The following is a 24,442-nucleotide window of genomic DNA, read 5'->3' on the forward strand; positions in this document are numbered from 1 at the left end:
TACTGTTTAAGAAGTTATCCCAACCGTTACCCCTTACCTAACCACTTTAATTAATAATTCGCATTTTCTTTCCATACATATGTTATTACTGATTATGTAATATATGGCATTAGAATTCTAAGCAAAATATGATATTGTTTTAGAATTAATTTTTAGTCATAAAACAATTTTATACAAAAATGGCTTTTTTTCGCACACTTAACGCATCTATCGAAAAAATAAATTTTTATATCTGTTGTGGAATGGTGTCCGTAACGTTAATAACCTCAACAAAACTAAATCAGCCACGTCCGATAAAGCTATCATTTTTTTAATGAAGTTGCTTACTTATTAATTATTGTGACAATAATATTTATTTGTCCCAAAATAAAAATAGAACGACCTGATTAGCGCCATTCACGTAAACGGTTTAAATAACTAAGTACCCATTGTGCGATCAGTTTCCGTCGATTGGGTATGGTAAGTGATTGCTGAGCTAACATGTTTTATGTTTTATGTTTTGAATGTCACTTATTACTCTAGAAAGTACTATTTGCTTTTCTCACATCTATTATTATAAATTATTCGTTTCATATTCACAGATAATTTTATCTGTTCATTTTAAAACATCCTGAGCTGTCTGAGAAATAGTTGTCTGGATTTTTCGGTTACTTTGATCACCTTACAACAGTCACTAGTCACAGTAAATATACAATATATTCAAAGTTTTTTTGTACATTCGTCATCAAGATGTTTAATGTATTGCCTGCCGAAATTTGTAAATTCGTTTTAGAATCAGACAATATTTTCCTTCTCATTTTATTCTAATTAAAAAGAAACACAATGTTGTCTGATTAGTTCGAACATGTAAACGAATGAGTGTGTCAAAGTCGTCCAGTTGTCAGACGTACTATAATGTTAAATAAATTATATTTGATAACACCTTTATTCATTTATTTTATTTAGATTAGAATTTTGTTGTATATCAAAACTCAACTAGAACTGAAAGTTGATGCGCCAATACTGCGACGTTTTGACGTTAAAAATGTAGATGACGTATATACAAAATAACTTTGAATAGTGTATATAGTCTCCACGGAGTCGCAATGAACTTCATTTCAATTTATCTTATTAGTTTTTTCTAGCTTAAATATACAACAACATTATAATACTAATAAAATAATGAAACAAAAATGTGATAAAATATAATTTCTTTATACATTACAGTGCCTCTGATGCATATATTAAGGACTTAAACTAGAATTCATTAAACAACCACACTGGCTTATAGGTTAAAGTTCTTTAATTATATTTACATTGAACTTGTTCTAAACTATCTATGGTATCCTCTGAATGTTTAGTACACCTAGTTAATAAATGTACAACTAAGTAATGTATTTTATTTTTATTAGAGAATATACTTACCTTCTTGTGTTTAGTTCGTATTTCTTTCACGTCTAATTTGTTGTTTCTGAATCATTCTCGTTAGGTTCGTCTGCTACTTCATGTATACATTTTTCTTGACAAGATTAGATTTAGTTATTGCATTTTCCTTAATGCATTTAACATATCTGCAAAAAAAAATTAATATTCATTATCCCCCTCTACATTTTAAACAAACGCTCATATATTTTCTGAACAATTACCTACATATCTATGCATATAAATCGTTCACACTCTACAATACAATTTTCTAGAGTAATTCTATATTAATTGTATACTCACCCTTAGTTGTTTCCACTCTCATCACCCTGTCTTAGTACTGATAACATTGAATCTTAATCGCGCTACTAGAAAGTTTTTTTTTACATCTTTTTTTTTACTATTTTCATTACTTCATTTATGTATTGATATAATTTTTAGCTTTTATATGAATTTTTCACCAAAAATATGTACTGAAAAGCAATATTTTTTTTAAAATCAGGATTATAGGCAAGGTACCAAAGATAGGCATTCGCATTATTTCTGGTCAGCTTTAATCTATTCAAAGATTATTTGTATATGCGTCATCGAAATTTGTGACGCTAAAACGTCGCAATGTTGCCGTATCAACTCTCAGTTTTAGTTCAATTTGGCTTTGACATGCATCAAAATTCTAATATATATAAAACAATTGAACAATAATCTCATCGAATATAATTTATTTTAACATTATAATACATCTAAAACAATAGTTAATTATACAGCCAAAATAATTTATAGGTTAGAGTTATAATCTCTCATCCCTATTGCTTTCAAGAATTTTGCATACGTATGACAACTGAACCGCTTTGACAGGCTCATTCCGTTACATGTTCGAACTTGTCTAACAGCATTCTATCTCTTTTTAAATAGAATAAATTGAGAAGGAGAATATTGTCTGATTCTAAAACGAATTTACAAATAGCGGCAGGCAATACATTAAACATCTTGATGACGCATATGCAGATAAACTTTGAATAGAATATAGGTACGAAACAGTAGTTATATGGAATATTATCCTAGCCTATCAAGTCACATAATATATCGTTCTAGACTTCTTGACGTCAAATAATTTTTATGCAGAGGGCTATAGTCAGAATAACATATTAATATTCCATATAAGTCGCAAAGATACCAACAAGAAAAAACAGAATATTTTTAAAATAAATATTTTTAGTCTGGTCAACATTACTATTCTTCGTGAACATCACAAAGTTTTTGGTCATTCAATCCATTGACTGTCTTCGAAGATCACAAAAATATTTTAAATATTTTCACCAGTGTACATAACAGGAAAAATCTAGTTTCCGGCCTACCATAGTAAAATATATTTTTTTGGCAAAATTAGTTTTTTTATTAAACATAGTTCCTTTCAAGGGTGATACACTGATTATAGCGACCCTCCAACTATTTGAAACAATATTTTTTGCTACAAAATAGGTCTCAGTTTCGGCGATCACCCCTTCATTCGACGAAAAATTTTTCCCAGCCAGTATTCTTTTGAGATCTGAGAACAGGAAATAATCGCTGGGGGCCAGCTCTGGAGAATACGGTGGATGAGAAAGAAATTCGAAGCCGAATTTATGGATTTTTGCCATCATTTCCACTGATTTGTGACACGGTGCATTGTCTTGGTTAAGCAGCATTTTTTTTTTCAAATACGTCCGTTTTTCGGCAATATCGTCCTTCAAAGGGTCCAATAACGTTATGTAACAGTCGCTGTTGATGGTCCTTCCTTTTTCAAGATATATACAGACGCCCTAACCTTGTTAGACGACTATTGCGTTTTCCCACGCTTTGGAGCAGGTTCATAGTGTGCAGTTCACTCGGATGACTGTCGATTGATCTTCGGAGTGAAATGATGGAGCCATGTTTCATCCATTGTCATATATCGACGCAAACACTCGGGTTTATTGCGCTCGTCGTTGTTTTCGGTTAACAGTGAGCTCGCCCGACACTCATTCTGCACAGAGTTTTCTCATACCTAAATGTTTGTGAATGATATAATTTACATGTTCACTTGATATCTTTAAAAGGTCTCCTATTTCATTCAATTTCAATGTACGGTCATTCAAAATCATTTTGCGAATTTTTTTAATGTTTTCGTCGGTAACAACTTCTTTTGGACGTCCACTGCGTTCACCGTCTTCGGTACTCATTTCACCACGTCTAAACTGAGCATACCAATCTATGATGGTCGAATTTCATGGGTCAGTATCCGGAAACTCGGTCTCAAGACAAGTATTTGCTTCAACTCTATTTTTTGCCTTCAAATAACAATATTTTATTAACACGCGAAATTCCTTTTTATCCATTTATTTCACAATAACGAAAGCTGCTTCATTCAAAATTCTATAATTCACAAACTAATGATCCGAGAGCTGTACAATTTATATGCGAGTGTTATGAGTTATGAATGATGAGTGTTAGGGCTAACTAAAAACATATTCATTTAATTCTAGTAGCGCCATCTATGTGTCAGACCGAGGTCTTTTCAATTGACCTGTTAAGAAATATTCTTTAACCAATAAACAACTAAAGTCACAAAAGGGAGCAAATTAAATAGGTTGCTTGATAGTGACAATATAATGTTTAACTATTTTCCACCAGTACCACAATAGCCGAACCGAAACGCATAATAGTTTGCGTAACGAATCGGTCGCTTTACTTCTTGAACGCGCTACCATTGCCTTGAAGTCATTATTTTTTCCTTTTCAGCTTAATCAGACCATTGAAAGGCCTGAATGCGGACAACTTCGACTATCCCACCAATTTAAATCATTCCGAATGTGTTCGTGAAAGCAACGTGTCGCATACAGTACAGACCGGGTTGTTATCAAATTAGTTTTGATGAGAACTGATTAAACGGTGCGAGATTTGTATGAATATATACCGACTTGGTTAAGGTAAGACACGAAATGAATGTGGTGAGAGTTTTATGAGAACAAGTGCTCCTCCTGTAGTCGAAATTCGACCACAATTTATCTTCTTTAAGTTAATCTTATTCTGCTAATAATATCAAATCTTTTAAATATAAGTATATATGACTTTTATTTACTTTTATGTTATAACATAAACGTGGAAGTAAAACAATACAATACAAGGCACTTTATTTTTTACAATATAGAAACTAACTTGTAGAAATGTATATAAAATCATTAAATAAATCCTTGATTTCACAAAACTTATCACAAATTCTCAAAAATAATTAATAGAAGATTATAAGAATAAACTGTCATATAGTTAACAGGTTAATTGAAAAGTCCCCCGCCTACCACAGTAAAATATATTTTTTGGCAATTTTGTTTTTATTCAACATAATTCCCTCCAAGGGTGATACACTGATTATAGCGACCCTCCAACTTTTCGATACCATTTTTGTAGTACGATTTGTCCTTCGCTTGAAAATAGGCCTCAGTTTCGGCGGTATTAATATAACCTCTTTATTCAATGAAAATTTCTTCTCACCGAGCATTCTTTCAAGATCTGAGAAGAGTAAATTATCGCTGGGGGCTAGATCTGGAGAATACGGTGGACGAGAAAGCAATTCGAAGGACAATTCATGGGTTTTTGCCATCGTTTCCACTGACTTGTGACACGGTGCATTGCCCTGGAGAAACAGCACTTTCTTTTTCCATAAATGCGGCCGTTTTAGGCGATTTCGTCCTTCAAACTATCCAATAACGCTATGTAATGGTCGCTGTTGATGGTCATTCCTTTTTCAAGGTAGTCAATGAAAATTGTTAAATGCCCATCCCCAAATATAGATGCCATAAGCTTGCCAGCCGACTGTTGCATTTTCCCACGCTTTGGAGCGGGTTCATCGTGTGCAGTCCACTCGGATTGGACTTCGGAGTGAAATAATGGAGCCATGTTTCATCCATTGTCACATATCGATGCAAAAGCTCGGGTTTATTAAGCTTGATCGTCTTCAAATACTGCTCCGAATCATCAACTCGTCGTTGGTTTTGGTAAAAAAGTGAGCTCGCGCGGCACCCACTTTACACAGAATTATATAATGTACACGTTCACTTGATATCTTTATAATGTACTCTATTTCATTCAATTTCAATTTACGGTCATTCAAAATAATTTTGTAATTTTTTTAAATGTTTTCGTCGGTAACAACCTCTTTTGGGCATCCACAGCGTTTACAGTCTTCGGTGCACATTTCAGCACGTCTAAACTTAGCATACCAATCTTTGATGGTTGATTTTTCTGGCGCAGTATCCGGAAACTCCACATCAAGCGAAGTTTTTGCTTCAACTGTATTTTTTCCCTTCAAAAAGCGAAATTTCTTTCTATCCATTTTTTTACAATAACAATAACTGCTTCACTCAATATGCTATAATTCACAAACTAATGATCCGACAGCTGTCTAATTTATACACGCATCTTTTAAGGGTTAGGTTTAACTAAAAATATATGTATTTAATTATAGTAGCGCCATCTAGGTGTCAGGCTGGAAACTTTTCAATTGACCTGTATTTATTGCATTAATCGTTAATCACCTTTGTATCTATCAACGATTCAAAGTATTTACGAAATTACTGTAAATAATTCAAAATTTCTTTTATTTGTCCCATGTGTCCCGTCCAGAAAATTTAAGTAGTTATGTCTGAATAATTATGTTTCATTTTATTCACATATTTTCATTACATCATTTATGTATTAATATAATTTTTATCTTTTATATATATTTTTCATCTGGAATCACTATTAATCAACAATAAACTGAAAAAACCAGACTTATTTGATAAGTTTTTAATTTGTTTTCACTTTAACTTGTCTTCTATAGCTTCTACTTTGTTTTGTGTTCCACATTGGGACTAAAAAGTCACCAACAAATAATGAATTAACTTTACAACATTCATTTTAACTCTTAATGTGCAAATTAATGTATGTACTGCATGTAGTATTTTTGCTTTATTACAAAATGCATTTACTAATGAAATCTGAAATGGATTAGAAGTTAGTGCAAATAAAATTTATAGAAAAATCTAAATAAATTTTACAATTACCTTTAATTCAATGATGTACTATGTTTCGAAAATATTATCAATTATTACCAGTTCTTAAGCAAAGACAAATTTTGTTAGCTGTTCTGAGTTCAACAGATATCAAATTAATTGAGATTGTTAAAATTGAAAGTGGAGTGATTAATATTTATATTATGAATCAAAGAAGATGCCTGCGAAAATCTAAAAACTGTGTCAATATCTTTTTATAAGTATGTTGTAAAAAAGAGGTCAAACGATTCTTGTTATTACCGAATTTTGTTAATCGATATTAAGATAAAATATTCGCATATATATCACACACTTTCCATGACAATATCCTTCAGATTCTTGGTGGTGTCCGACTCTTCTATGACTTTCTTGCTTACATTTTGAAATTAACAGAATATTCATATATTCACCTGTAGCGAAGACCCTTGAAATTTCATGGTTATAGTCACAATCCTCCTAGCTCTTAGGGCCTAGAGCAATTGACAACAAACCTGGTATGGTCTACTTCCAACACATAATCAATTATTTCGCTTTGTCTTGAAATTGCGCTATGATTGATTTTATAAAATGTTATTCTTAAATTGTACCTAAATGATTCATAAATTAAACCACTAAATTGTCTATATCTATAAAAATATAGAAACATACACAATACGAATTATAAATAAAAAAGAATAAAACTTACAATACAAATACGCCGTCAGGACGCCTATTATGTTCTAGTTAAAAATTAAAAAATAGAAAATTCGACAAGTCAGACAATAATTGAACCTTAACCTAGAATGCTTAGTGTTCCAATCCAACTATTGACATTTAAATTGATTAATAACTTTTGGTTTTAATAGTTCGGCTATAGTTTAATAGTTTGACTCTCTGTAAATTAATAAATCATCATCATGCGATAAAAAATTACTTTTGTCACTCTATTATACTATAAAAATTATTTTATTATAATTTAACTAGTTTCGAGTAAACCTAAGTACGTAAGAGTACCTAAATTATTCATAAATTCTGGTATAAATGTAGCATAGATTATGTACAAAATAATTCGTAGACTCGTTGTTAATTTTTTTTTAAATGAAAGGCATAAAAAATCCCTATTGTTATTATAATCAATGTGCGTAATAACGATTGTTCATTTAGAATTACTATTTTCTACAAATTTTTCTCTGAAAATTAATGTTATTTCTGTCCAAGGATCATTAATATTGTTATTTTTTGCTTATAATATATTGTTATGTGTTAGGCCATAGATTTCAACTGTTGTTGTAGATCAACGTTTCATTGCCAATCATAGTATGCCATAGAAAACTTCTGTATTAAACGAAAAGTATTGAAAAAAAAACATTTTCTCTCATTTTGGATATTTCAAGTTGCATTTAAACATCTGAAAACAGTTGATCTTTCTTTTTATATATTAAGATATTTGTTTTTATTCTAATTTATAGCGGTGGTCTAAAGTTATGAAAAAAAACCTATTCCACAATAGACACTTTGGGCTAACTTTGGGCTTTAAGCATAACAAGTCACTTGAAAAGTCCCCGGCCTACCATAGTAAAACACAATTTTTTTGTCAAAAATAGTTTTTTTTTGTTCAACATAATTCCCTTCAAGGGTGATACGCTGATTATAGCGATCATCCAACTTTTCGATATCATTTTTGTAGTACGGTTTGTCCTTTGCTTTAAAATGGGCCTCAGTTTCAGCGATCACCACTTCATTCCAGGAAAATTTCTTTCCAGCGAGCATTCTTTGGAACTGAGAACAGGAAATAGTCAGATTCTGGGGGTCAGATTTGGAGAATTCGGTGGATGCGTAAGCAATTCGACTTTCTTTTTCTTCAAATGCGTCCGTTTTTCGGAGATTTCGTTCTTCAAATGCTCCAATAACGCTATGTGGTAGTAACTAATCGTCTGCTGAAGTCGATTGGACTTCGGAGTGAAATGATGGAGCCATGTCTCATCCATTGCCACATATCGATGCAAAAACTCTTGTTTATTACGCTTCATCATCTTAAAATACTGCTCCGAATGATCAACTCGTCGCCGTTTTTGGTCTAAAGTGAGCTCTCGTGGCACCCCACTTTGCACGGAGCTTTCTCATACCCAAACATTCGTAAAGTTACAGTCTGACACTTTATTCAATTTCAATTTACGGTTATTCAAAGTCATTTTGTGGACTTGTTTAATGTTTTCGTCGGTAACAATCTCTTTTGGGCCTCCACTGCGTTCACCGTCTTCGGTGCTCATTTCACCACGTCTAAACTTAGCATACCAACCCTTGATGGTTGATTTTCCTGGGGCAGTGTCCTTCTTCATGGGGCTTCTTTTGAGGGTTAGGGCTAACTAAAAACATATGGATTTACTAATAGTAGCGCCATCTATGTGTCAGGCCGGGGACTTTTCAATCGACCTGTTACATCATTGAGGATATCGAGATATTCATTCAAAGTAATACTGCTAGTGACATGAATGAGAGGACCAGCTGAATGCCACGATATTGCCACCCATATCACAACGGAATCTTGACTGTAGGAAGAAGGCAGTCGTAATAAATAATGTAAACGACGATCCATTGGACCATACCACATTCTTTCAAACATCAACTATCCAAGTTTTATCATCGTTTTAACACTTCCTTCTCAGATTTCTCCGCTATAAAGGGTTTAACGGTAACAAACGTATGAAGACAGAAATGTTCTCTTATTTAAGAAATGTTTTAATTGCTTTAGTTCTGGATTTGAGGTTAGTGTGAAATTGAAATTTCGAAATCAGAGTCAAGCCGTCTTCAGCTAAGAGTACACTTACACTTCTTCATCAAGGTAGACCGAACAATCCATAGTACGTACCTTCAATGTCTACGTTTAATCGCTCTCCATGGCCACAACTTTTGCATTTATTAATAGCAATCTATTTATTTGAATTCACTCGCTTGGCGATGTAAATTTATCTCATTGCTGAATGAATTTTGTATGTAACAATGTGTTTCTGTCTACACAACAATATATAAAAAAATGCAAATTGGTTTCTCCACTTGTGTGCATACAAAGTAGTAATCATGTTTTTCTCTGAATGGCGATATATTTTAACTATCTATATAGAGAGGATATAAAAGCGAAAATATCAGTAATAATATCAACAAAAATTAACAAATATTTTTGATTCATTGTTTGATATTATTTGAACTAGTTATTCGGGATCTTTACTTAATAGTGTATTTATTAGTGATGTTTACCTAATATTGCTCTTATAGTAAGCAATTTCTTTTAATGTTTCCTCCAAAAATTATTCTATTTCTTCAGCCACGAACATCAAATTATAGATTAAATTGTATTGTTTAAATAATTCTTTTGGATGTTATGGAATTAAGTCCAAAAACTGCCTCACTATTTCAATAACCATAACAAAACTTAAATCATGTGTAACGTTTCTTATCCTAAATAAAATTTAATTGTTCCATAGACAGAGAAAAATGGAAGGCATGGCGATTACTGTTGTCGCTTGATACCCAGAAAAGCTTTAAAGAAAAGTTCTTCCTACTTCCACTGCAAAAATAAAATAAGGTCGAAATGTACTATGTTGTTGTAAAAAATATTCTATGTATCTATTAATCAGGTTTAATTGTAATAAAAGTATTAACCTACGCACTTTAACAACATTGCGTACATTTAATTGCTTGTAACTTAAAAATAATTCAGGTAAAACTTTTTCACTATACGACTGTATGTATTGCAACGCCAGACGACTACATCTGGTAGTATATGACCGTTATTTTATATCAATGAAATGGTCATTTATACCTCTGCGCTTTTGACCCCTTCATTTATTACCAATCAAGGTAATTTTTTAATTGATAATTATTATGATGCTACATATCATCAATAAAATGTAAGTGTTATGTTAATAACTTAATTAAGCCATAAAATTTTATTTATTTCCCGTTTTCAATACCTCAAAATATGGCTTAATATTTAGAAACAACAATTTTCATTGAAACCATTGTAATGTTATTTATAATAAAAAACTGTTATCGTTATCGATTTCATTATATCACTCTAGTTATAGATAAACTTGAATAATAATTATTGTTATATTTTTTAGTGACTGTGAGTGAAATTATAGTCAATAATATCGTACTATAACCATGTTGTGTATATTAATAATTTTTTTTAACTCTAAATCCAATAATCCTTCCCATACTGTTGTTGATCTTATCTTATCCACCTCAATATAGCATGTAAAGCGATTGTGTAATTTAAAATAAACAGTATGATATTACTACTTTCCTTAATGGTTGTCAATTAGGAAAAATGTCTGATTAGGAACGCAATCAGTTCCCGAATCTGACTATTAATGAATTTGGCATTTTTAATCAGAATTATTACAAATTATTAGAAACAACAGTTAGAAATGTATCAAAACAAGCGCCAAAAGAGCGTTTACCGGTTTCTAACTTCTGATTATTGTCATTATTATTTGAAATAATATTACTGACATATGACAACGGTGTCGAACTGTACCAATACAAATCGAACTTTATAAACCAATTCGGTTATATGTTTGGACGCATTAGACTTCATTCTATTTCTTTTTATCTGTGTTAAATTAACTCTAATTAGTAGAATGAATTGAGGGAACTATCCGCTCTGAGTTCAAAAAACATTTTGCCTGTTTTCAAACTGAATTTGGCAATATACTCGACGATATTAATAACATGCATTGACCGTTTTATTGGAACGACAATATGGATTGTATTAATGGGAGTATATCCATTAAATACTAAATCAGTATAGGTTTGAACTTTAAAAACAATGTAAGAAGGAAGAATAATTAAATATTTATAGTTAATAATTAATTATAATATGTGCCATTACTGTTATCGCTTGATGCCCAAAAAAGCTCTAAATGAAAGTTCTCCCTGTTTCCACTGCAAAAATAAAATAAGGTCGAAATGTAACTCAATAATTAATGTCAATGAAGGACGTATTGAATATTACATTCTTAAACTACTATGAATTTTGCTAATTACAGAAAAACATTATTAAAACATAAAAATTTTATTGAAAGAGTCTTACCTCTAAAATCCAGTAATAGTCCAATAAAAATTTACAAAAAGATACAAATATATGTATTTGTGTAATTGTACGAAAATGAAAATTTATGAACGATAAATAACTAAATATATATATATATATATATATATATATATATATATATATATATATATATATATATATATAATTTAATAAATTAATAAACAAAGTAATTTTAATATACTATTTATTATAGCAACTTAACAGATTATATATTTACTAGCGACCCGCCCCGGCTTCGCACGGGTGCAATGCTGATACTAAATTAAATACACTACAGAAAAAATATGAACGTTGTATATAAAAACATAGCGGCCCGCTCCGACTTTGCACGGGCATAAAATATATATGCCTATGTCACTCAATGAAAACATGATTAAAATCGATCCAGTATTTTTGGTTCATTCATTACTGCCCTTGGCCTGCACGCATTAAATTTAGAGTAAAACAATTCCTCTTCCCCTATACTTACTATGAAGATTTCCTGCTATCTTTGGAATATCTAAATTCATACAATTTTTATTACATTACACATTTTTAAACGCAAATTTTAAATTTGTAATATCTCCGAAAATATTTGTTTAATTTACATGCTATAAGGAACCATATTGATCTATATTAATTGCACACTGTATTTAAGGTACTTAATTCGATAAGGATTAATGCCGTATTGCTTAAAATAGCTTCGTAAATAAGCCATTTTCTCACGTAAAAAGTAAACAATAAAAATGGTTAATGTGGGTTATCCCTAAAACATAAACATATACCATCGCGGACTTTTTTGTAGACCTTTTTATGGTGTACAATACTGTAGTACATTAATTTGATCTAACTCGTAGGGTTAGGCAGCGTTTTTGCTAATTGCTAAATAAGCCTAAAAAATAGGTTAATTTACGACATCACGTTAGAAACCTCTAAAATTAGCAATGTTGCCTTAGTATATTATGCATGTATTATACATATAAACCTTCCTCTTGAATCACTCTATCTATTGAAAAAAGCCGCATCAAAATCCGTTGCGTAGTTTTAAAGATTTAAGCGCACATAGGGATATAGGGACAGAAAAGGCGACTTTGTTTTATACTATGTAGTGATTGTTATTATTCTCGTAGCACCATCTATACACCCAATAGCAAATAAGTAATTGGTGGGATTTTTGTTATACAATTAAATCTACAAGATTCTATTCTATGATGAAGAACTATTCTATGTATCTATTAATCAAGTCTAATTGTAGTAAAGTTTTTAACCTACGTATTTTACTAACATTGCGTACATTTAATTACACTGACGCTCTTTCAGAGTACTTTACACTGGTGCTTCGAATCGTACTCGTTATGGATTCCAGAAGATGTTGAATACCCAGAGAATACATAATTTCAGGGGCACTGAAATAGGTTACTGGAATAAGAATACATGTTGGATGGCTTTGTTCGATTTGCTAGTAGTAGCCCACATACACATGGGTCTAAGAATTTGACTTATATAGCAATGCTTTGTTATTTAAAAATAAGGAGTGCATTAATAGGGGCACATCAATCAAATATAAAATAACGTAAAAAGAAGGACCAATAACTAAATATTTTCAGTTAATAATTCATTATAATATATACCTATTTTTTAATTTAAAAAATATTATATATTCTACTGTAAATCGTTACAATTTCTTTAACTATATAATTATACATATTTTTTTCAACTAATAAATATAACAATGTCCAATATTTATTTATCAAGGTTTGTACCATATATCATACAGTTTAATCGACTGTTTACTCGATAATTGTATTTGGGCATAATAATTATATGTAATTTTGAAAAAATATACGTACTTGAATGAATTAAACATGAATTAATGGTTATTGATTTTTTTTATATAACTGGTTGTCGCCTATCGTTATCGTTCAGTCTTGATTTCAAGTTGGTGGCGTGAAGTTCGAAATGGCTGTATCACTATTCGGTAACCATACCAGCGAGGTGTACAAGCAGATGTACAAGGATTATAACAAGACCGAGGAGGATTTGGATCAATATGTCGATATTATGAGACAATGGGCCGAGTCTCAACCACATTTTCCTGAAGTACCAAGTAAGTTTAAATTAGTAAGACTATTTTAAAATTTTAAGTTTTTTACTAACATTATTTGTTTTGAAAAATAACCAGTATTTCTAACATTTTTACGCTTGGTCATCAAAACCTATCGGATAGAAAACGGATGAATATGTCTAAGCATCTAGTGTGAAAGAGTTACAATGTCGGAGCCATATAGAAGAATTATCATGATAAGCGTCCAAGGACTGTCTATATTTTCTCACCTCCACATGCATCATCTTAGAGAACCAAAAGCTAATACAGCTTGGCCAATTCGGCTTGTTACTTCAGCGATAGTTGTCAGTGCCTTAATATTTTCTTCGATAATTTTCAAGCCAAGTGTCTCGCGGTACAGTACATCATTAGAATGCTAGAATTCTCAAAATCTATTTCAACGAATCATCTGTATCATATTGATCTATGAATTCATAATATTATATGATATGCCTGTTTCAAAAGAGTCTTCACATAATTGCATTCATTACTGCGCTGAAAGACAGTGAATTTTACAAATCATTTCACACTCACACACAGCTAGTAGAACCATCGTAAGATACCCGAATGAGCTTAATTACTTTAACGGGAACATCTTCTAAAACCACAGAAAATTAGGATCAGTGTATACTATCAAAAGCAGAGTGAAGGTCAATATAAATAACAATCGCAGCCTTTCTACATTATTTATTACAATAATTTAGTAAATTAAGTCTAATAAGCTACTTGGTTAAAGCCTATAAGGTTTTAAAATTACAAAGTAGTTATTCTTCTATAGATACTTTGGGCTTAATATCTATGTAACTATTTTTATTGACGACTGAGTTTTTCTAATACGTCACTATATTAGATCAAATGATTATGTTCCTTTTGTTCTTCTGACTAAGCCCAGAACTTCTGAGGAGCTCGTCAACCTCAATCTTAATTACTTTGGGCATAGTCCTTGATAAAGTCATCGAGGTTTTCTACTTTCAGGTCTTTATACACATTGTCCATTACGAATGTACCATGGTGTATCAATAATATCGGACCTTGTTTTGGAATATATTATAATATTTGTATTGCTTTGTTTCGTACAATCACAGAGTTAAATGCCAGAAGTCCGCATTGGGTTCAGGACTTTTTTACTGTTGAAGTTACTGTTTCTGGTCTTTGTTCTGTAACTCGTATAATTTTTCAAATTAAAATTAGAACAGTAGATGTTCTTTTTAGTTCTGATTCTGACAATTCTTTTGTTAACTCTTTAGTCAATACTGCTTCCGGTAATTCTAATCTGATGACAAATTCTGATGTTATTCATTTCTTTAGTAATTTCTGAGACTCCTCTCTCGTGTTCTTGGTGATGGTTGAGAAGACTGGTTCAAGAAACTCTTTTCTGTATCCTGATTCGTTCAAATCAATTCGTGATTTCGGGGAGGGAAAGACTCTTCCAGTTAAGAACTTCTTGCGCCGATAGAATACGTGCGTTTCGTATTCTTAAGGAGTGTTCGAAAATATTATGATCTCGGGTGTTCCTGAAGTTTACGGTTGTAGCCAGCATAAGGAGTCCTTTACCAGGTATAACTTCTGACACGCTTCTAACAATAACAAATGGTTTTGCTACCTTTAATCTTTTAACTAAGCCAACATTATGTAGGACTGCTGAACCTCAATATAGAGGCATAGTCCTTGATAAAGTTATCGACAATTTTTACCTTCAGGTCCTCATACAGATTGTTATTACGAATGTACCATGGTGCATCAATAATATCGTACCTTGTTTTGAAATCTTTTATGATATTTCTATTGTTTTAGCTCGTACAACTCAAATTTAAACATCATGCGTCCACATTGGTTTCAAGACTTGCTGGTAAAGCAAAAGCTTATGATGTACTAGCCTGACTGAGATCTACTTAAGACTAACTACCCATCCAGTCCTCTGAACATGTCGTTTTTACCTTAGTTTAACATCAATGGTCAGGCCAATATATTTGGCTGTATTTCCATACGGAACCACTTGCTGGTTTATAAATATTCGCTTGTATTTGGTTCTGTCGTTGGTGAAATCAGAATGCACTGATTTATTTTGATGCACCACTTTTACGTGAGTCACTGTATTTCGGCAATAGCTGTTTGTAATTTTTCCAATGGCTAGTGGAATTACAGTGTCATCTGCAACCGTAGCAACAATATTTTCGTTAAACGTAGGCAAATCTTGAGTATATAGCGGATAGAGGGCAGATCCCAATACACCTCTCTATGACATACCTGCTTGTATTTTTCTCATATTACATATTCTTGTTTGACTCTGAAGAACTGATCAGCTATATATTGCTTTAAAATATTTAAGCATTGGCCAAGGAGAAGCATTTTAATCTTATGATTTAAACCTTCATGTTAAACTCTGTGAAAACTTGAATGATACCTGCAAATATGGCAGAACTAACTCCATTTCTAGTGTTTTTTATATATCATTGGTGGTCTTGTAATCCTGATCGTAGAATGTTGTTTCCTGAAACCAAATTGATGATCCGGAATAAGACGTTTTTCCTCAATAACTGCTTTTATCATTTTCAATAAGAGTTCTACTGTTCTACTAGTAATATGCCGATGTGACGCTGCTTCCTGAGGTAAGTCTTCTGCTTTAGCAACAATTATCACTTCAACCTCTATCCACACTTGTGGTACCTACTTTGGTCTGAATGGAGCATTTATTAGTTTAATGTTCTTAATAATAGTGATTAGCGATTTTCTTAGAAGTCCCTTCAATATTTCACGGTAACAAGGTCAAACCCAAGAGCCTTTATAAATTTTTATCTTACCATACTTTAATTGTTTTATTGCAGCTCTATCTTTGAGGTTTCTTTTGTTAGTTTTAGCTACACATAACCCAATCCTATTTCTAAAATATCCCAATCATCAAAACAATTGTAAACTTTAGAACAAAAGTAATATTCGGTACATTAAGCGCTATGGTCAAGGCGACAAGACGGACTTTCTACTGCGTTAGTCGCGGATTGGAATCCTACTAGCACACTGTTGTAAATGGTGACTCACCAGTTGGTAGACATAATGCCGAGGACCGTGGTTCGGAGCCCACGTTAAGGTGTAGGTCCAGCTTAGATAAACCCTATTTAACCTATATACTTTAAAATATAAGAAAAAAATCGTATAATAGTTTTGATTTATTTACATAAATATTCAATATATTTTCTATACTAACACCTAATTTTAATAAATGTTATTAAAACTTACAGAACCTATAATACATATAGTACATATAGTGTTAACTTATACTTTCTAATTTCTAGGTAAGAAGGTGTTAAAGTTCGTAATACTGTACAACAAATTCAGCATAGAGAAGGCGAAACAGAAGCTGGATATGTACTACACAATCAGAAGCCTGATGCCCGAAATATACGATCATCATCCCCTCTCTCCTGACATGATACTCCATGGCAAAATAACGTGAGCTTGTTTTGTTTGTTAAGATCTTTTAAAAAGTTTTTAATCGACTTTAATTGTGGCAACTGTAAAAATCACGTTCGGACATGGAACACGTAGGTTCCAAGATATAAATTTAGATAAATATTTTCTTGCTTCAAATATTTTCTTTGATGTGCGGGTTACAATGTCTGGTTCTTTTCTATAAAATATTAAAAGTATAATTGAAAACAGTATTATTGTTTAAAAACTTTAAATTTATTTTTCTATTAGATTTGGTATTTAATTTTAAATGCGCTTTCATTAAAATCACTTGTTTACAACCAGAAGACGATTTATTTTAAATATAAAGAAATATCCACATTTTGACAAGGACCTAGCACCAGCTTCATATCTTCTTTCTGGATCACAAGTGGTGTTTTGAGCCGAATGAATATCTAGAGCTTTAATTGATTTCTTTAAGGTGTTATACAGAATCGGTGTCTCGGAATTTTTTTTCTAGGGTATTGACACTGTTCAGAGGATATAAAATAAATATCTTGAGATATTAAAAATACTTGTTTTAAAACTTTAAACAAAACTATTAATTCATTTGAAAACTAAATTATATATTAACGGAAAAAAGGGGATGATACCCTTAATTCTAAACACTTAACTCATTACATAATGCCACGAAAAACTATACCGATTTCATAGAATAACCAGTACAGTAGTAGTTGCACCATATAATGTATAAACCTTATTTCGCAATACTGGACAAGACTCATAGGTAAACTTATTCTTATTAAGGAATTACCTCCACTAAATACCTGAAGAACAATATTAGGAGCTTTGTCTTCAATCCGGTTACGTAAAGTTATTTAATTCAATGTTAAAGAAGCGTTTTACATTTAGTTACATATCTAAAATATATCTTCGTCCGTCTTTGTCGAGACATTATAAATATGAATGAATGTTTTACAACAATATTAGTAGTATATTTCCATATTAAAGTTGCAAAAATACTGTGTCGAAAAATATTTATTTTAGTAGAGATCTATCGAATTAAAATTCTACAAAAAAATACTTTAATATATAAAGTAGCATTGCAATGTTCTTGCTTTTTAAAATATCCATAATATAATTAGAAGAATTTAGCTATAATCATTTTCTGTCACTATATATTTCTGTTTTCAAGCTTCTCAAACATCATGTCGCTCATTTGTGTAGTTTTGAAGATAATATCTCTAGAATAACATTATATTATACGATATTATATCACCTACTTACGACTGGAGAAACATGTTACAAAAACCGGAGAGTAGTTATAGCCTTAAATGTTTATGGGTAGGGTTGGAAAGATTGTATTCATCATGTATGGTTCGAATCTAGTCTAACCATTAATTCAACTATTTAAATTAAATTGTAATTTTTTAATAGAACCTTAAAAACCATTGTTTTGCTATTTTTCTATAATTACTATGAAGTAGTGGTCACCCAATGATTTTCGAAATTCTACCACTATCGATTAAGTAAAGCATTTTCGTCACAAAATAAAGTAAAGAGAAACATTTATATATGACACTTTACTACAAAAACATTTTTAAATGAAGTGCTTTGACAAAATTCATATGTTTTTAGTTGGCCCTAACCCTCAAAAGATGCGCGTATAAATTGGACAGCTGTCGGATCATTAGTCTGTGAATTATAGCATTTTGAGTGAAGTTTTTGTTATTGTGAACAAAATTGATAAAAAGGAATTTCGCGTGTTGATAAAATATTGCTTTTTGAACGGAAAAAATACAGTTGAAACAACAATTTGGCTTGATACCAAGATTTCGGACACTGCCGCATGAAAATCAACCGAAAACGATAAACGCAGTGGACCCAAAAGAAGTTGTTACCAACGAAAACATTTAAAAAATTCACAAAATGATTTTCGAATGACCGTAAATTGAAATTGAATGAAATAGCAGATACTCTAAATATATCAACTGAACGCGTACATCATATCATTTACGAATATTTGGGTATGAAAATGTTCTGTGCAAAATGGGTGCCGCTCGAGCTCACTTTTGACCAAAAACAAAGACGAGTTAATGATTCGGAGCAGTGTTTGAAGATGATCAAGCGTAATAAACCCGAGTTTTGCATGGGTATATGACAATGGATGAAACATGGCTCCATCATTTCACTCCGAAGTCCAATCGACAGTCATCCGAGTGGACTGCACACCATGAACCCACTCCAAAGTGTAGGAAAACGCAACAGTCGCCTGGCAAGCTTATATCGTCTGTATTTTAAGATGCGCATGGAACAATTTTAATTGACTACCTTGAAAAAGGGAGGAACATCAACAACGACTATAATATTGCGTTATTGGAGCATTCGAAGGACAAAATCGCCGAAAAACAAAGTGCTGCTTTACTAAGACAATGCACCGTGTCACAAGTCACTGAAAACAATGGCAAAAATCCATGAATTGGGCTTCGAATTGCTTCCTGATCCACCGTATTCTCCAGATCTGGTCCCCAGCAAATATTTTCTGTTCTCAGATCTCAAATGTATGCTCGCTGGGAAGAAATGTTCGTCGAACGAAGAGGTGATCGCCAAAACCGAGGCCTAGTTTGAAGCAAAGGACAAATCGTACTCCACAATCGGTATCAAAAGGTTTAAATCCTTGAAGGGAATTATATTGAATAAAAAAAAACTAATTTTGCCAAAAAAATGTGTCTTACTCTGCTAGGTCGGAGACTTTTCAATTGACCTATTATGTTGCCTGAAGTCATAACTGTTTTCCTTTGTCACAAATATTACTAAACTATACAAAAGAAGAAACATTGCAATTTTCATAATCTTAAAATAAAACAAGTTCCTTATATATAAATAAATGTAACTACGTCTCAACACTCTGTATCATTTTGTATTCGACGTTAGATTATCGCCACTTCTTTCGGTGAATATAAAATAGCTTTTAAAATAAAATAAACTTTTTATCTCTACAAAACATTCACATATCACACTTACATGATATCATATATACATATCCGTCCAAATTAATATCGATTAATTTACTTTCAGTTATTGTGTACCTTTACCGAAACTCACCAGCGACTGCAAGCGAATACTGTTCGCCCAATTGAACCCGAACTATGGTCCGGATGTGTTCGATCACGAGAAACTCCTAGTTCACGTGCACCACGTCCTGGAACTGCTGATCCAGGAAGACGACACGTACAACTTTCATTTAATCTTCGATTGCGGCAGCATAAAAGCGGCGCACTTGCCCAAGTTCAGCCCGATGGTTGTGCGGAAAGCTTCGATTATTATCGAGGTATTTCCGATGGTAAACTGTTGGTTACTGTTTCGTTGATATATATTTCTTGTCATTTTCAGAAGGTGTACTCGAATCGAATGGCATCGATTTATTTAGTGAATTTCCACTCCTTTATGGAGGCGGTCTTCAACACGATTTTAATACCAGCTCTGAACAAAAAAATTAGAGATAGGGTAAGTCTAATACGAGAGCAACACGAACAGAAACAAATATTCGTCAAAAAGTATATTAAAATGTTCTTAGTCTTCAAATATGTCAGTTTATTTTTCAGTACAATGTAATTCAGTATAGGTCATCGTTAAAGCTTCAAGTTTTTATTTAAGGAAATATTCCTGTATTAGGCTTATAAATTAGTTTATTTAAAGTTTTATTATAAAAAATTGGTACATTCAGGCAATTTACAGAATCCGTCTCGAAAAAAACGATTAATCTTTTGAAACTATTCAGGAATAGGCCCATTTTTTGGTCTATCTTTTGGTATTGGATGAAACGACATGAATTAACTAAACTGACAAATTAAACACAATTTCTTGTCCTATATCCTCTTATTCTAATCCATATAGTGCCAAATTATCATTAAGCGACTTATACTAGGACATTGTAAATCCACCGTTCGCCATCGACTAATAAAACACCGCCTCCTGTGGTTCCTCTTACTAAGTATGCCATATACTCTTAGAATGTAACTCTTTGACCACATTCAGGACCGAACTTAACTCCCCTCACTGGGTAGCAGGCTTGTTCATCCCAGAAAACTCACCTCTTAAAAAACCTACGTCTTAGATTCCTTGAAATCCTTCATGTCGTTCAATGTACAAAAGTCTTTTATTAATACGTAAGTAATTAGTTATGTTCCTTTTTATCCTTTTATTTTTATACCATTACATTTTGTTATATGCTATTTTTATTTTATACTCATATTGTGATGAGTACCAAATAATATATATTTGTAGAGGTGACAAAAAAAATCCAAGCGAGTATTCACATGTTGAAACCGAGAGAGCATGGTTGCCATCAGCTTCACATAGTACTCAAACCTTCAGTCACCTAATTATACAAAGTAGTAAAAATGTAACAAATCTCTTAGATACAATTTACTTGGTACAAATTGAGACTGAAAAAAAAATCTGCTCACATTTCTACGAAATGACACATGTTGAAAAGTGTAGCTTGTCAATAAGGCTTCAACATCAATAGATAAATAGGTTTAGGTAGGTATTTAGCTAAATTGTGTGTATATACTACAATATAAAATAGGTGTAGTAGATAGGTTAAATAAGGTCTTTATTTATTTTTATTTATATATTACAAGGATTATTATGTACATATATTATTTTTAAATGTTTCTTTATGTTGAAAATTTCAGTTTAAGAATTTTTAAATTTTTAGTGATCCTTATATATATTTTTGAAGCCAGTTCAAATTTTTATTAATATTTTTTTATAGTGTTAAGTGTTCAGAAAAATATTTCTTCTATAATCTCTATTGACCATAGTAATGACAATATATTCTGTTTATCTATTTTTAGAGCCATTACATTTAGAATAGAAACCGATAAACAATTTGGCACCAGATATACGTGATTTTATTACAGATATTACTAAAACATATACAGAATAATGACAACATTTTTGATATCCGGCTTACACCTAGCTTTTAACAGCTTAAGACAAGCGTTAAATAACTAATCACTAATGATATTTCAAAATTTTCAATAGGTCTATGAATTAAATATTCAATATAAATGATAAAAGGTCGGAAGAATAAATTAATCGTTAAAACACCTTTAACCCCATTATCTATTTAAAATGTGTACCAAATGTTTTTATCCCTGCCAATACAACATTGTATTTTTGGTATGGTCATTTTACTAGAAAGAAGGAAAGAAGTTGTCAAAGTGGTGGAAAATATTTAAAGTAATATATGTCGTACCAATTTTCAATATATTACTTATTAATAAATAAATGTCTTTGTCAAGTGAAAATTATTAAAATTGTTAAAATACACGCAAGCACGTAACAGGTCAATTGAAAAGTCCCCGGCCTTCCATAGTAAAACAATCTTTTTTTTGCAAAGTTAGTTTTTTTATTCTACATAACTCCCTTCAAGGGTGATACTGATTATAGCGACCCTCCAACTTTTCGATACCATTTTTGTAGTACGATTGGTCCTTTGCTTAAAAATAGGCCTCAGTTTCGGCGATCACCTCTTCATTCGACGAAAATTTCTTCCCAGCTAGCATTCTTCTGAGAACAGGAATTAGTCGCTGGAGGTCAGATCTGGAGAATACGATGGATGAGGAAACAATTCGAAGTCCAATTCATGGATTTTTACCATCGCTTTCACTGACTTGTGACACGGTGCATTGTCTTGGTGAAGCAGCACTTTAGTTTTCTTCAAATGTGGCCGTTTTTCACTAATTTCGTTCTTCAAACGGTTCAATAACGCTATATAATAGTCGCTGTTGATGGTACTTCCTTTTTCAAGGTAGTCAATGAAAACTATTCCATGCGAATCCCAAAATATAGACTCCATAACCTTGCTAGCCAACTGTTGCGTTTTCCCACACTTTGGAGTGTTAGTTTTGAGTTGTTATTGCATTATTAAAATTAATGTTAAATGTGAAAATTAAATGTTAAAAATTATTATTACTATTTTATACCAATAATTATTTCTATTGGCTTATATAGGTCAAAATATCAGCTAATACGGATATCCTTTTTGATGTGTTTGGAAAAGATGTATTGCCAAAAGATGTTGGAGGAAATGAGCTATCCTTAGAAGAGTTAAACAGTAAGTAATTACCTTCATATGCCTCTAGGTTTTCTTTACTTACATTCTTACGCATTATTTCACATTACATAGCTTTTATATACCTTTTAGATCTATTACTAAAGAAATTCGAAGAAAACAAGGAAAGTTATGAAAGAGTGTCCAAATTGCGTGTGAACGAATCCCTGAGACCTGATAAGCTGGTAAACGACGATCTGCTAGGATATTATGGAAACTTTCGAAAAATCAACGTAGATTGACGTCGCAATCTCCGAAAATTATTTAATATTAATATTACAATAATATAATGTTCGACAAAGTGAATAATTTTTTATATCTGGTATAAAAAAAGTAATAAAATACAGGCATTTTAAGCTGATAGAAAGGAAAAAAGTTGATTAAAAATTCATACTAAATCGCAACCTAACTTGAAAAATTCATTTTTCTCGACATTCACAATATGAAAAAGTGTCAAAAAAGTTTAGTTGTAGAATAAAAAGAAAATTCTCAAAATATATATATTTAGAAGCATAAGAAACAAAATACAGCATTTATAATTTTTAAAATATGTAACATATTAAAAATCTGCTCATTTGTAACTTAAACTATATAGACTATATAGACTAGTGTAACTAAAAATGTATAGACTCAAAATAAAATTATTTATATTTGTAATTCTCACTAATTTGCAATTATTTTAACAGAAATAGGTTGAACCTGTAAATATATACCTTGAAGAAAAACAACCAATGACTAATATGGAAAAACAATAAAAAATTATAATCTTTCACATTTGTGGTTACAGGAAAAATTGTAAACAATACTTTGCAATCATAATCGTGTTGCTACTTTATGAGCTGTTAAACATTTTGTAAATTTCGCGTAAGTCATTAGCTTTCGAATATCAAGTCCGACAAATATTCCTTCTCTGAATTTTACATATGAGAGTTTTGGAAACAACTTAATTAAACACTTAAGGCTACCTAATACCTAGTTTCGAAGTTTCCAGGCCTTTGAGAAGAAAAAGTGAAGCAAAGTGTTTTCTACGTACCAGACATTAAACTGTTTTTGAGTGATTCACAATTCATCACGACATCACACCATAAAGACCCTAGCTATAAAGAAACCACCCAAAGAACCCTGAAAGCATTTAAAGTTTGACCAATGCGTCTAAAAGTACATTTTCTTCATTCCCATCTGGACTACTCATTCCGGAAAATTAAGGAGATGTGAGTGAAGAACAAGCTGATTAATTTCATCAGAATATAAAGAAACTGTAATGAGAAAAGAAACCGATACTTATG

The 24,442-nt window shown here is 31.7% G+C and overlaps 1 protein-coding gene across 3 annotated transcripts; it reads left to right on the plus strand.

Annotated features, from left to right (window-relative positions):
* Positions 1 to 327: 327 nt before the first annotated feature.
* On the plus strand, positions 328 to 23,813 carry LOC143193608 (alpha-tocopherol transfer protein). Of its 3 annotated transcripts, XM_076399928.1 has the most exons (8): positions 353 to 459; positions 4,159 to 4,346; positions 13,463 to 13,630; positions 16,918 to 17,074; positions 20,111 to 20,363; positions 20,426 to 20,539; positions 23,057 to 23,159; positions 23,250 to 23,813. In XM_076399928.1, the coding sequence occupies exons 3-8, from the start codon at positions 13,483 to 13,485 to the stop codon at positions 23,396 to 23,398; spliced, it is 924 nt and encodes a 307-aa protein (XP_076256043.1). In that variant the 5' UTR covers positions 353 to 459; positions 4,159 to 4,346; positions 13,463 to 13,482; the 3' UTR covers positions 23,399 to 23,813. The 3 variants fall into 3 exon arrangements, with proteins under 3 accessions (XP_076256044.1, XP_076256043.1, XP_076256045.1); XM_076399929.1 differs by lacking the exon at positions 4,159 to 4,346 and having other exon boundaries at positions 328 to 459; XM_076399930.1 differs by lacking the exon at positions 353 to 459 and having other exon boundaries at positions 4,213 to 4,346; positions 13,450 to 13,630.
* The last annotated feature ends 629 nt before the right edge of the window (positions 23,814 to 24,442 follow it).

The sequence above is a fragment of the Rhynchophorus ferrugineus genome, unplaced genomic scaffold, assembly GCF_030347505.1.
Source record: "Rhynchophorus ferrugineus isolate W39M unplaced genomic scaffold, kcgeb_rfMv2 rfM3, whole genome shotgun sequence".
NCBI classification, from domain to species: domain Eukaryota; kingdom Metazoa; phylum Arthropoda; class Insecta; order Coleoptera; family Curculionidae; genus Rhynchophorus; species Rhynchophorus ferrugineus.

What these genes read in the sequence shown, in the direction of transcription:
- LOC143193608 (XM_076399929.1), top strand. Translation starts at nt 13,483, where the DNA reads ATGGCTGTATCACTATTCGGTAACCATACCAGCGAGGTGTACAAGCAG. An exon ending in ACATTTTCCTGAAGTACCAA is followed by an intron (nt 13,631 to 16,917) that starts GTAAGTTTAAAT and finishes TCTAATTTCTAG; the next exon opens with GTAAGAAGGTGTTAAAGTTC. An exon ending in ACAAAAAAATTAGAGATAGG is followed by an intron (nt 20,540 to 23,056) that starts GTAAGTCTAATA and finishes TGGCTTATATAG; the next exon opens with GTCAAAATATCAGCTAATAC.